The sequence below is a fragment of the Phalangium opilio genome, unplaced genomic scaffold (assembly GCF_054372755.1).
Source record: "Phalangium opilio isolate 3A_F unplaced genomic scaffold, DU_Popi_V2 ptg000011l_1, whole genome shotgun sequence".
Classification (NCBI taxonomy): Eukaryota; Metazoa; Arthropoda; class Arachnida; order Opiliones; family Phalangiidae; genus Phalangium; species Phalangium opilio.
In genome coordinates, this window is record NW_028324147.1 from 4,385,117 (window position 1) to 4,400,587 (window position 15,471).

Genomic DNA, 15,471 nt, shown 5'->3' on the forward strand with positions numbered 1-15,471 from the left:
TCTGCAGACCCTAAGCAAGTCAAACGGGTCTCGAGTTAATAGTTTATTCCCTGTTGCAGCCCCATCAGATAAATAATTAATATCCTTTGATCCTGATGGCAAACAACGCCATAATTAGGAGTTCCTCCTACCGTCATTAAAAATGCATAAGTAAATATTGTCATTTCACTTTATAGGTGAGGTGACTAGACTAAGCCTTGATGCCTTAACACTTAACGCGTACCTGTTAAAAATAAAGAACTGTTGACGCGCTCATATTAACTTTGTCAACACGCTAGTTGATTACTGATGATGGGCAGGCCCAACATTGTGTAATTACCTCAAGTCCTCCAGCTCGTAGAACATGTCTTTCGAAGGGTCGTGGATATAGACGCGGATATGGTTAGAGTCGAGATACTCCATGGTCAGCTGCTTAGGAAAGGAGCGTACAAATAAGGCCTTGACCGTGTCCAGCGTCGTGATCTCGTTGGGCAGTAAGGCCCGCTTGGTCTCGCTTCTGTATTGTAGAAACACCAAACCTAAGACAACAATAGTAAATCAAATTATGAAACAGAGTTTAAGAAATTGGCGGGAAAAACGTGTAGGCCTACTATAGGAAGGTTTTCTCAAGTTTTGGCGCGAGATAAATCGAGGGTGCTTTTAAATTTTCAAATTAGGCTTAGTCTAAAAAATTGGCGGGAAAACGTGTACAAAAACGTCTAGCGAAGACTAAGTTTTGGCGGGAGATAAATCACAGGTTCTTACCTATATTTTCAAATTAGGCCTAACACGTATGTACAAGTTTTCGCGAAATTTCGTTACTTAACGAAATGAAAGTGCAGTACGCTATAAGGTGCAAGTTCTTGGTCAATTGAAAGTTTAGGAACCTGAGGAGCTGACCGAGAAATGGGCGTTGTGCACTTAAAATTGGTTTAATTAAAAATTTCTTAAATACTCTTAGGTGTTAAGACTAATTTTAAAGTGAAAATTTAAAGTACTCTTTTTTTTTTTCACAGATATCAGCAATATTTTAAATTTACCTAACGGGCCATGATCTTAACTGTTTAACGAGTTGTAAAATCTTGTACCCTTTTCTAATTCTATCGATTTTTATTTACCAAGGCCCTTTAAACTAACCAAGTACTTACATAAGACTGCAAACCCGTAAATTAACCATGTCATTTTAAACCAATATAAAGATTACATTTTTTAGGGTATCACGAAAAGCTTGGTTTTCATCCAATCATAGTGAAAGTATATTTTTACCGGTGTCCATTTCATTCCACATAAAAAGTAATAAAAAACCCGGAAAAAATCGAAAATGGAGTAAAGTAACCATTTCTCGCTTCATTAAAATAAAAGAGCGGAGTTAAAGAAAGAGAAAACAAGGTTTAAAAGTCGAGGCGAAGGCGGCCACTAAGCCCAATTAACGTCCAGTGCTAGAGAAATTTTCAAGTCTCGCCCAACTTTTCTTTTTGCTTCTTACGTTACAAGTCGAGATAAATTCGGATTAGACTCAAAGACGGCAAACTCCATTCCCCCCCCCCTCCAATATCACCCACCTCCTTCTTGGCCTAGACTAACACCCAAGAAGTAACTTCTTTCTCCAAAGAATATTTGAAATTAGGAATACATGATTCAGCCAGGGATATATTTAATTTTAGAAGTAGGAATGGAGAACAGAGTAACCTGGGCGAGCGTCAAAGTCCCGGACCCCCTTCCACGGGACGGAGGGGGGTATGAAAGAAGAGGTGGGTCATAGCGACAGAGGTAAAAACTGGAATTATGTATTTTTCGCCGTCCCCGTCAGCAACGTCATCAAAAAATAGTTTAAGTGAGCAGCCAATAAGATAATTTAAAATTTTCGTTACGTGTTGGAGGGAGGGGCTCTATACTGGGTGGTCTATGAGTCGGACTGAAGTAAATACTAACCGTTCTCCATTCCTACTTCTAAAATTAAATCTATCCCTGATTCAGCTAATAATACGTGTACTGATTGGTTTCCTGTACATCTATTTATCTGCAGTGCTAAACTTCGACAGCATACCTGACGTATTCTAGACATACTTGATAATCTAGGAAGTTTCACCTACAGATGTCACTCAAACCAACGGAACATAACTTCTAAATTATACCAAAACTAAGATTGTTCCTGAACAGAATATATTGCTTAGCTATACGTCACTTATAGTAGAAAATACTATTAATGTGTATAGATCGAACCTTATAACACAATTCCATCTGTTAGTATACATTCAGGGGACGATTAAATAAATTCATTCCTGCTATAACTAAGAAAGAAAATTATTTCAGCTAAAAAGGCTTAACCGTTTTGCCCGCAATGCGGGGAAGCACCACCGTTCCGTTCTTCTCTCTCTCATTCTCTCACTCTCTTTTGACCTAAACCGAAACGATCTCACTAGTTTCCTAGAGTCCGTCCACTCATTTAGAAGCAATAAATGGAAAGGCAGAGCGTAACAAAATACGACAGAAAGCTTACGTATCCATCTATTACTTCTAAATAAATGAACAGAGTTTGGAGCGGGAAGAAGTGAGTTATACTTCGGTTATGACAAAGAGGACGGTCACTTTCCGGATATGTTTAGGAATGAGATTTCGATAGGTCTAAGTAGGAATTTATATACATATAGGACCCACTAAGGAATCACTCCACGGTCACGTGTATCTGACGTATTTCAGATGATTTTTACCCACCCACTGTTGTGTTGCCTTCTCAGGAGTCGTTTTAAGTGTACTTGTTAACTATATCCTAGATATGGGATTTACAGCGTTTATTTTGAATATAACAGATAACTAAAATTGAAGTACTGTCCATACATTTTAACCTTGACCTGGGTAACGCGGCTCTCCTTTACTAAAGTGCTTGAACCCTCTAGTGACCATTGCAATGGAGCAATTTAGTTAGAGGCCGATGCCAAAGCAAACCGTGAGCAAAATGCTACTGTATATGCTCCAAGCTCCGGGTAATATGAGCGAACGATAACAGTTGGGGAATTATCTTTAGAGACACTGTATAGCGTTATACAAGTTCATTCCCCAAAACATAGAGCCCAAAAAATTAGGGTCCGTCGGGCAAGGTTTCACTACAGTTGTATAAGCTTCTTTTTACGACTTTCTTTATGTTTTCCCTAGAAAGGGGTTATCCAAACTTTGCACTTTAATATCTTAGTTCGAGAGAGGAGCGGAAATTTATATCTATGGGATATTTCTACCTAGAAATGAATGGAAGGCTCACGTAACCAATTTAATCACAATTTCCTAACTTACTTTATTAATTAGATCATAAGTTCATAAGATATGTTCACCATAAGTTTGTCACTGGTAACTTAGAAACTGGAGCTTGTCATGAAGTGAATGAGGTAGGTCAAAGATTCGAGGTAAAGCGACGAACGCCTGGTGAGGCGCTGCTGTCAAAGGCTTAGTCATGCAGACTAAATAGCTAGGTAAGCTGGACTGCAAAATGTAGTCAATTATCGCGTCGTTCTCGAACTAGTTCTCATTCATAGACAAAGTTTATATTATTATTATTAAATCTCTAGCAATACGTGTCATACTTATGGAATATATCTTCCGGGTGAAGTTTTTTACATATGAGGTACAGTAAAAAGGGAGTACAAGAAGCGATATCTAGTTTACTAGGGAGAAGGTATAAGATGCCTAAGTATAGGCGCGCCATAGTCCCAGTCCCCCATTTCAAAATACAAGGGGAGGAGGTGTAAAAGGAGGCCGGGCTATTTCGCTGCCTCTCCTCAGTCGGAAAATATGACTGTAATTTTCGTCATTCGCGTCGCACTGACGTGAGTTTTCAAGAACCAATGAGATGCTGTTTGTAATTTAGAGGTATGGATTAACTTCGGACCTACTATACGTTTGGACTGGAAAGAAAGCTAGAAATGTGCAGGCGAATTTATACCTTCTCCCTAATAAACTAGATATCACTTCTTGGAGAGGAGCAGAATGCGGGTCATAATTAATGATAAAATCCTTTTCCGACATACAACCTATACGGTCCATAAAATGGGCTAAAAAAGTGTCTTTTTCTGTCCTCTCCAATTTAATAGAAGGGGGGGGGAATAGATAACTGAATTGGAATTTGAATTCATTGAAGCGGAAAATAATTTTGTTTATTGCTTTTCTCCCCCCCCCCTCTTTCAGGAAAATGTGCCCTGTTTTTGGGATTAAATAAAGAACTTAATAAAAAACATTTCCAGCGTTTCGACGTTCTTCCCAAAATAATCCTATTAATTTTACTCTTTTACAAACGAGAGTTACGGTGATTAATTCTACCATTTATTTTTATTATTATCCCCAATATTTAAATTTAAATTATGAGAAATGTTTATATCTATCCTTTTCTAGTAATACCATAAGTTCATAAGATATGTTCCATTCCATAAGTTTGTCACTGGTAACTTAGAAACTGAAGCTTGTTATGAAGTGAATGAGGTAGGTCATAGATTCGAGGTAAAGCGAGGGAGGCCTGGTGAGGCGCTGCTGTCAAATTTGGGCTTAGTAATGCAGACTAAATAGGAGCTAGATGGAACTTGGTCCTGCAAAATTAACCACCCGAGTGTAGGACTTCAATTCTCGCTTGTCGTTCTGCTAGAACTAACTCGAGCTGTAAGTCTCTAGCATTACGAAGTCTAGGGAGCTAACAGTTCTAACCCTGAAACGTCACACTCTTCTATGTCTTACTGGAGTTTCATCCCCCTAACGGTTGGAAACAGTATTCTACGCGCAAAAATGTCAACCAGAGGGGGCTGCATGACGTCAGACTATCTCTTCCCTCTAGCCAGTTGTTAGTCATACTTATGAATGGAACATATCTTATAAACTTATACTGTAGAATGGAGGACTGAGTACTTACCAAGCGGTCTTTCCTGAGTCTTAGAAGGAGTTCGGACAATGGGCAAACTCGAACGGACTTTGCTGGCCCTCCGAAAACCCGTGGCCGAAGTCTCCACCTCTGACATGATTCCCGGATCATCGTCATACACGCTGGCGGGAGGTTGATAAAAAGCCGGATTACGCTGAGATCCCAAATGAGTCTAAATCAGACAAAAAAAGAACCAGAAAAAAGAAAAATTTAGCTTCAGCAACGATAAAACACAATGAGCCTAAATTTCGAACCATCACTGATTCGATTAAAGTCGTAAAAAGCGTTATGTGGCAGCGGAAAAAAACCGGAAAGTATAGAAGAGAATAGAAAAAAGTGAATTTTTGATTAAATCGATAACGCATTTTTTTCATCGTCAATAGAAACCACATGGACGGGACCGCAATAAAGGGGTAGTGTATACGGTAACATTTGGCGCAAACACTAACAATGTTGCGATGAAAAGTCGCCAGCTTAACAAGATGACAAAGTACCCGAAGCGTTTCACCTTAATTCAATCTTAGCGGTCTAAAGCTTCAGAATATGGTTGATAGCAAACCAAAAAAAGCTGTAAATTATGTTCAAGCTTGCTGAAAAGTATACGAGATTTATGAGGGGCAACTCACTCAGCTTTGTATCTGTACTAATCTTACGTGTAATCTTTAAAGGTCTTACCAAGAATTTATTTACTATAAGAATGCCTAAGTCACTAGATTTTACGCTTCTATTCTTCCGCCGGTGCTAGCGGACAAGTAAGCCCCACCCCTTTCATGTCCGTCATTGCTCTGAGCTTTCCTATTGGATCCCGTGGGGATAGGTCATACAGACGCAAATGACGTATTCCGAATAGAGAAAAAACTTCGAGCAAAGTAAACAGAAAATGGAGGCTGCCAGCGGTGCTGAAACGGTACGCGAATGGTTTTTAATTGCCATTAACAAGTTAGTTAAAGGTTTTGAACCAAACTTGATGGATTTTGAATACGTGTCTCTCTGCGTGAAAATCGTTCGTTCTATAATTGTTTCCAAATCGAAGTGTACTATACTTATGATTTCGTGAGTTCCAAAAACCAAACCAAGGCTTAACGAAAAGGTAAAAGAGATAGATGGTGGAAAACAGAGTAAGATAAAATATTAAGTCCCGCCTCCATTTCCACCCTCCCCCCACCCATGAGGGGGGATTGTCGACTATCACGCGCGCACCGAACGCCTTTTTAGGCCTTCTTATAGTAAATTCCTTCTTGGTCTTACCCATGACGATGCTGAAATAATTACGCGTAACCTGAGTTGTATTAAAAACGTTCATATTACGACTACTACTACTACTACTACTACTACTACATCATGTTCCGAAATAATATTAGTTTCAACTCCCGGATTGATTTTGAGGGTGAAACTAAATTTGTAAAATTTGTACCCCCCCCCCCTCTCCAAAGGAGGAAAAAAGGGCTGAACATATTCTTTGGGAGGGTGGACGTTGAGAAGCAGGGTCTGCTTTTCAGGGAAGATTAATACTAAGGGACGTTTTTGGTTTAGATGTAAAATGTCCGCGGGACATTTCAAAAGAAGAAGTATCTAAGAAAAACTGTATTTTTTTCTTTCTTGAAATTCTTCCCAAGCGAAACTCCGCTCTCATCTTTTTATTCGCCTTCCGAAATATCTCTCGGATTTTGAACAAATCCGAAATTCAAATTTTAACATATTGAATCTCCTTCACGTTTGGAAACATTCGACTTTCTCCCCAAGTTTAAGCCACCTTAGCCCTGTATCTGTTATCAGGAATACATACAGCTACTTGGAATCATATCTCTAGACTAGTCTTTGAAACGCCATCTACCTTAATTTCACGCAGCAATAAAGTAATACATAGCGTTACTAACAGCCAGACAAAGCTATCTAAAATGATTTAACACAAGGATATACCTTAAATATGCCCTTGAAATTAACAAAACTTCTTCAAATACATATTTTTGACGAATTTTCACGTTTATTTTACCCCGATATTAATTATTTTCCCCTATACTTAGTTATTAATTAATAAAAACCAATTCTTCTTAACAGATAACCAAAAAATTTGGTGGTCAGAGGTAACACTTCAATTCAATTGTTCAATAAGAAAAAAGCCCATTTAAAAATACAAAGAATGGAGAAAGAAGTCATAAAAACGTTCACGGAATCGGAAATAAAAAATCTTTACCGATATCACATCGATCGAATCGATTTTTGATCGCACCTACCAAAGATTATTAACGATTGGAACGATTCTTTAAGGAAGAAAATGATTTAAGAGATCATTTTTTTTTTCTTCTTTTTGATAGGATCGAAAACGGTGAAGATTTATGGATTTATTTCCAAGGAACTCTTTTTTTACATACCGCTTGTAAGTTATGGCGGGAACCTGCCATTTTTTTTAACAGAATCCAAGATGGACGATTATACGCTATTTTTGATGGCGCGAAATTTCGTGATACGTGTCGTGATTTTCCCGCGTCAAATCATAAATCACTATCGATAGAGAGCGTGTGCCACAGATACTTCATCGAAAGATCATAAATCGCACGTGACACTTTTTTTTAAAACTAATGATGAATAAAAATATAAAAATGGTGTCACGTGGTATCAGCTGGCACGCGCCTTCAAAATGACACTCATGAACCGTGTAAATATTCGCGCGGGAAACTCTACTAGAAATTGATAGAAGAGTTTTAAAAGCGTTCCATTCAACCGAATAATTGATTTTGTTAAAACATTTATTCTTACAACGAACAAATAAAATTAATAGGTCAATTTCAAAAGGGTATTCTGGTCTATAGACTACTTTAAATGTCTTGAATTTAGCAGCGGAAATACACGTAAATGCATTTCCAAGAAGTGATATCTAGTTTATTAGGGAGAAGGTATAAGATGCCTATGTATTCGCGCGCCATAGTCCCTGCAGTCCCCCTTTCAAAATACAAGGGGGGACGTAAAAGGAGGCCGGGCTATTTCATTGCCTCTCCTCAGTCGGATAATATGACAGTAATTTTCGTCATTCGCGTCGCGCTGACGTCAGTTTTCAAGAACCAATGAGATCAATGCTGGTTATAATTTAGAGGCGGGGATTAACTCCGGACCTACTATACGTTTGGACTGGAGATAAAGCTATAGTTCTAAATGTGGCGAATTTATACCTTCTCCCTAATAAACTAGATATCACTTCTTGGTATTTTTTGTTTTCTTTTAGGCCCAATATGAAAAAGTTTGAAATTTAGACTTAACAAAATTAATAAAATGCGCTAGTTTCTAGAGCTCAAATCCAAATGCGTTTGTTAGGCCTAACACGAAAAAGTTTGAAATTTAGGCTTGGCAAAAATTTAAATAAAACTCGATTCTTTGCCTCAAGTGCAAATATACAGATCTGACCCAAAATTCCTCTAGACTGGCTTCACAATTAAGGTTTTACGTTAGACCATTTTCAAAACAACATAAGTATTAAGAAAATTAATGTTTTACTTTACTAAGCCCCTATATAGAAATTTTTCCAACAGTTTATAGTAGTGGTTAGAAAACTTAGCCAACTAAAAGGGACCAAAAACTACGTGGGGATTATTAGCCTGAAGATGCCACTTGAAAGGAAAATGTAGGATGAAAATATATTTGACTATAAGAGCTTGGAGAAACTTGGGTAGGAAAATAGAAAATTTCTGGGGGCTTTATACATCAAGGGAAATAGAAAAATATATAGGCTCATATCTAGCCTTAACGCCTCTACACTTTTAAGCTCAAGGAAAAATCTAAATTACTATCCGTGAGAGGAGTAAGGGGACCTTTTCCCGCCTTTTCCATCATATTTTTGCGGGCTTTGGAGCCCCTAAAAGCGTAGCTATGGAGAAAAAAAATACGAAAACTAAGTGGCCCTTTTAGAAGCGTGTGGAAAAAAATTCATATTTTCAACGATGGTTAACGTAAGCCTAGTTTTTCTTAAAACTCATCCTATATATTTAAAGAGGCGCGAAATAGCGGGATTTTAAAGTTAAAAATAGCTCGCGCCAAATATTGAGTACCTTGCGGTTCACGCTCTTGCCCTGTATGGGGAAAATTGGCGGGAAAATTTCCTATACTTCCCCCGCGCAATGCAAAAATGGCGGGAAAACTTCCTATACTTCCCGCGCGCGCTTTCTTCAGAACGAACAAAGTGTTCGATATCTTAACGAGGTGGGCGTTTCATTTGGAATATTCTGTGTTATAAACCCTATCCTTGTTAGAAAGGTTCTAAATGCGTGTAGCTTCCAACGAATTGAACTCTTCTATGGGAGTATTACTAACTAAAACCACTTGTTCTAAATACCCTACAATCTTGAAAGAAAGCAGAGGTGCGCGAAAGGAATTTTGGGAATTTGAATCATTGATTTAAGTTACAATGTTTAAAATATGCAACGAAACGAGTTTAAACTGAAATTGGATAAGGGTTAAACAGAGGTTTTAAATTTGCACGTGAAATTATAATTTTTTAAATACGTTAAAGTCACCTAAGACTAAGTTGAAATATCAAGTATCAGCAACTAAAACTAATCGCAATTAAAACCAACATAACCTAACGATTAGACGTGCTGTTACTCTACAAATTATGAAACGGAAACAGCAGTTCATATGTAGTCTTACTAAGGTATATCAAAGCTTAGGTCTCTAACTGCTAATAGTGTAATACTGTGTATATAAATTTCCCAAAAAGATTATTGATCGAAAACTCACCAAATGTAGGTATAAATAGATTTATATATTAACACCAGTCAAAGTTTGCACTGAGTCCATACGGCTGTTCAAATTAACCTCTAATGTTTTTCGACATAGAATTACCTTCATTTTAAGCAAACATACCTACCTTTACTCTACTAACGATATTGGGGTTTTTTTTTCGTACGATAAAAACTGAAAAAGGGTTTTTCATAGTTCCATAGTTGCAACACGCAATATTGCAGTCAAATAAAAATTATTTCTAACCCGACAACAGTAGCGCACTTTGAAAAGGTGGGCCCTATATGATCAAATAAAACCAAAAACACTATACCATCTTAGCATCTTGGAAAGTGCAAAAAACTACAGTTAAAACTATCAGGACCAATTTAATTATTTGCGAGCCTAAATGCCACTTACTGATATCAAATTAAACCACTCGATGTAAATAACCCCAATCTCCGTAAGTACTTGAGTTTTCCTCAGGAATTGCCAATGCGAGACAATATTAAACATACTGGTACGCCATCTATCGGCGTTTAAAGGTGACTCCTTAATAACCGAAGTATATTATAGAGGCATAACCTACTGTGATTTCCCAATCTTCGTCCAGCCAGGCTACGTAAGGGTAGAGATGAAATTCATAGTAGGTCATGGTTTAATTTGATTTTTTGTTTTAAGGCAAATTCAACACTAGGGGGAGACTATACCTTTTCTAAACACTACATGCTCGCCGCAAAACTCCTTCCTTACGAAGAATGTAGTAGGGTTATGGTACAGGAATTTATATTAGATTTAGCAAATTGCATTAAAAATGAAATATACTAACCATACATTAAGGAAATGGCACTTTTCCATTATTTTCAACGCTACACCATTACCAAAACACTTCAGTTAAAAACATGGTTTTAGCGACAACCTCGACTACCGTTCTACTAAGTATGAGACAAATTTCGCTTTCTCACCTAAGCTAAAACAAATTACAATTCGCATATTGAATCTGACAAAACAATGAATATTTCAAAACATATTTGAATAATAGGCCTTGGTCTATATGAATGTGATTTGAACAATAGTGGATTCAACAGCGCGTGGCAAAAGTATATTGTACAGGTGTGAAACTGACGTCTGACTACACGTTTATCATATCTGTCATACGTCAGTCTAGCTCGAGGGGCTAACCACACTCAGATTCCCTGTACACCAATTACGAGTTACGTAAAAACATTTGAATTTATGGCTTGGATTTAGTATTAAAACCATAACATGAAATCTGAAAATAAATGAATGAAAATGCAAAGAACAGCTGATAGAGCAAAGGTGAAGAAATCGTGATCAATTTGAAAATGTGGATAGTTGTTAATTGCCAGCAGACGATATTTTGAAAAGCTGCGAAGCGAAAACATATTGCGTATTAGGCCTAAAAATTCAAATATACACGTGGCAGAGTGTCGACAAGGAAGTTTTGTAAATGTACGTGGTGAAGTAGAGAGAAGTTTTATTGCATTTTTCGTTGAGATATTTTTTACTACCTGATGAGATAGTCGTGAAGACGGTCTAGGATGCGCAATTGCTTCAGCGTAATCTGGAAATTTCTTCTGCAAATGTCGCAAAATCAATTCCTTTTTCTCTTCTGGAGAAGTTGGTGCCGAAACGCTACCCGGCTATATTCGTAAAAACGCAAAACTCGAATTAAAAATTGGGATCGTTATAATTTTATCAAATATTTCATAGAAAAAAAAGGTTTTTATGTACTAGTCGAGGAAATTTGATCGTTCTAAAATTTGATTTCATTTTTACGTGATATCGAAGATATAGAAAAAAATGAAATGAAAAAACGTTTCGAACTTGAATTGTACTTAAAATTTTAGAACGTATATGTAGTTAATGGCATATCAAATACAGACGTGGTTTTCTAAATCGTACACATCACGCGAAGGTTATACCGTGGAGTAATGTTGTAGGCTAGTAAAGGTAAGTTATATAAAACCGTACAAACAAGGTTTGCGACAGAGGTATACTACAGCTAGGGTGTTTCTGATAAGTCTGCTACCTTCTTTGGGGTCGAAAATGTAACATATTTCTCAATTTTGCCACAAGGGACACTGTTTTCCAGTTATGATTTGATGTGTGTTTTAGGGATGACCCCTTAGTTAATTAAATAAGAAATCAATGTCTTAATCAGTTTCTTAATAAAATTTAAGGGGCCATCCGTAAAATACTATATACAATCTTAACTCGAAAACAGTGTCCCTTGTGGCAAACAAAATGGAATGGATAGAAGTTACATTTATGACTCAAAATTGATTCCCCAAAGAACATCCCCCTAAATTTATGGCAGACTTTTCAGAAACACCCTGTATAACCAGGAATACATATAGCTAATAAGAATTATCGCGTCCCATATTTTTTCTCGAGTATTGTTGGTCATCTCTGCCTCAAGTCATACTTTGAATAAATAACACAATTTTAAAAATTTCGGTAATATTCAACAACTTTATAATATCTTTCCTTTGAATTAAATGACCGTCCGTATCTGGGTGCTACAAAAATTGTCTCGAAATAGACCATAAAAGGGTTCAACAAATGTTACCCTACTATCTCCTTCTCTAAGGTTTATTCCGTTCAGCTATCCTCAAAGGGGTTTTGGAAAAGTCCTAACTCGGTGGTGTTAGGTCGAGCACGCTTTAAAGAAAAATCCATAACCCATAAGACACAACGAGAGTAACGCCGAGAAGAAAGCTTCAAGGGGGAAAAATAAAAATATGTTACAGGGTTTTTGTGCAGAAATACCGGTACGTGAGATGCCTTAACAAAATGGTACGACCCACAGTATGGAAGGGATCAGATCTTCAAGACTTAAATAATTTTCTTGAAATGAATAATCCTTAATTAATGTTTAGCTAAAAGAAAAGGCCAGGTAACATAACATTATACCTTAAAATAACGGCCTTTACTAAATATAAAAGGAATTAATTATTAAAAATAATAAATAAATGATCTCTTACTACAATATGATAATTAGCATTTAATTAGTCTTAAAAACAATCAAGGGCTACTGCGCCATCCGCCATTGGTTTAGCGGCGTCTGCTAGCACGAACCCCTTAGCCTCACCTCTCTGTCTGTTAGAATTCAACCAATCCCGTAGGGGTAAGAGGTTTGATTTAGCAGACGCCACTAACCCAAAATTTTTGGCGTTTATCTCTCTTCCACTCTGTACATTGTAATCTTATCTCGCCTTCTTACAAAAGTGAAATACAAAGAAACTATACCGGTTATTTTATAGATCTATAGAAGTATGTATCTAAGATGCCGAACTGTATTGGTATGCTATATAATATATCCTTTGAAGTTTCTTAGAAGAAAAAAAAATTTCAGCTAACCGAAATGGAAATGGAAAATTCTTTTACTTTTATTATTTTTTTATTTATATATTTACTTTTTGAGTTCACGTCTTCGAATAATTTATTTTCAATATTCCGAACACCGAAGTAAGATCGGTTTGCTTTTTATTTATAACTAACGATAACCATCGCTTCCACTAAATTGATTTTTTTTTAAATCGGGTTGAATTGGTTAATAAAATATGAATTTCGAAATAAGCGACGTCTGTGATGTTATTTTAAATTTTATATCGCATACGATTCAAGAATATTTGTTGATACCAGGGTCAGATTTGATTTTAGAAGTAGGAATGGAGAACGGTTAGTATTTACTTCAGTTATTCCGACTCATAGCCCAGTATAGAGCCCCTCCCTCCAACACGTAACGAAAAGCTTAAATTATCTTATTGGCTGCTCACTTAAACTACGTTTTGATGACGTTGCTGACGGGGACGGCGAAAAATACGTAATTCCGTTTTACCTCTGTCGCTATGACCCGCCTCTTCTTTCATACCCCTCCGTCCCGTGGAAGGGGGTCCGGGACTTTGACGCGCGCCCAGATTACTCTGTTCTCCATTCCTACTTATAAAATTAAATCTATCCCTGGTGTGACCCTTGAGGCAAAATGTCACAGAATAGTTTTCGCTAAGTTTTCAGTTCATTCTACAACTTTTTTTTTATCAATTCACCAAATGTTATAATATTTTCGAAACAATTTCGAGTTCAAAATTGAATTTACTACAGTTTTTGTTGTCTTAATCTGAAGGCGGGCTTTCAAATATCCGAGAGATTTTTCCCATCTTTTCCCCAGAATCAAAAACCTTTTTCCCATCCAGACAAATTTAAAAAAGCTCCTATATAGAGTATCGAAATAAACAGACAAACAAATGTAGACATAGACATTTCGATTTATTTTGTTTCTCCCATGGTAGAGTAGGTTATGTTTATATTTGTGGAAAACCTCCTAAAGGACTTCCATTTGAGATGTTACGCTCTGGGAAATGTTCGATAGGGCCAACAGCACGCTAAGACCAAACACTGTTATCCACTAAAATCTGTAAAAGGCGTAGGAGTGAAAGAAAACCCATATTTTGTAGACCTACTGTGTCTATATTTTCCATTTCAATCGGTTTTTCTCTTTTATCTCAAAACTAAAAGAGAGAAATCAGAAATCTACCTAGAATGCTCTCGAGAGGGAGAAATAGCAGTCCCTAACCTAAACACCAGCCAGTCAAGTCAGGAGTCCATACAAGAGTTTCTTATATAGCTTCGAGTCCGACAGTATTATCGGATGGTTTATCGGAGATTTTTTTTACCTCCCATTCCCTCTTCACTTGGTAACCAATCAAGAATCAATTCAAGTAGACAAGAATATTCAATGTTTCTCTCTATCATCGAATATTTTTTTGAGTCTTAAAGAAGGATTATTTTATACGATCTTTCAATTAAAAAAGGAAAAATTTGAGCCAGGATTATCCCTTCAATTAGATAGGCAAAATTCATGGAAGAATAAGTTAAATTCTAGAGCCACTATTCGAAATAACTCCTTGTCCTTTTTGAGAGTTAAAGTGGTTTCCCTGGAATTCGTTTCTGTAAATTCATTTTTTTTCCCCAGCAAGCAGTTATTCTCAATCGCCGCCGTTACTTTTCCCTAACTTCCTGACCAAGTTACACCTTAAGACTGTACTACAGTCAAAAGTCAGTCCATTGTTTTAAATCTAAATTCAAGAAAGGATGAACTACACTGAAAGCCTTTATCTTCGGTGCATTCTTACACTGACGAAATTACAAAACACAACTAGTCCATTCCGCCATCCTAGAGACTCCTTCCTCGATCTCTATAATTTTAAAACTACCGTTCCTACTTCACTGACAAATAAGATTGACTCGCGGATGGTTTTTGGGGCTAAAGTACAAGGCTTAAAGCCTAAGGGTAAAGTGGGAAGACTATTTTACTTTACGAACGTTCTTAAAAACAAAGGAGGGTACGTAAATTCGTGAAATAACAACAGGCCAAAAAAATGTTTGACAAGGAATTTCTCTTAAGCCTACATTTTTCTTTCCTCACAACCGTATTTGCTGATTTATTTTTATTTTTTTCCAATTTTTCTTTTGATTTTAGTTTAATACGCTTCAGTTCATTTCAAAGTTTATTTTCTTAGATTGTAGTCAGTCCATAGATTTCTTTCGTTTTTGCTTTCAGAGGCAAAATTGCGATTTTTTTTTATTTTTTCCCGATTTTCAAAAGAAGCTTTATCACTCAAAATTTTCCAAAGTTTATGATATCAAATTAGCCCCATTATCTTTTGTTCTGGAATATTCAGGTTAAAAATTAGCGTGGCATCAGAAAAATATATATTTTATTTAAAATGTATGTTATCTCTCCAAATTTCTCCAACAGAGCGATATAAATAAATACCTTACAAACCAGTGTAGTTTTGAAGAAAAAAAAATTACTAGGTATTTTTGAATCTCTATCTTTAAAGGCTTATAACTTTTGT

General features: G+C 36.6%; 1 protein-coding gene across 1 annotated transcript in view; it reads right to left on the reverse strand.

The window, feature by feature from the left end:
• LOC149709972 (coiled-coil domain-containing protein AGAP005037) overlaps positions 1-15,471 on the reverse strand; it is a 353,484-nt gene that overhangs the window by 30,034 nt on the left and 307,979 nt on the right. Inside the window, exons 7-8 of the mRNA XM_089858532.1 lie at positions 4,868-5,048; positions 320-518 (exon numbers count right to left, since the gene is read on the reverse strand). Coding sequence (XP_089714658.1) covers positions 320-518; positions 4,868-5,048 — 380 coding nt within the window. The remainder of the gene's footprint in view (positions 1-319; positions 519-4,867; positions 5,049-15,471) is intronic.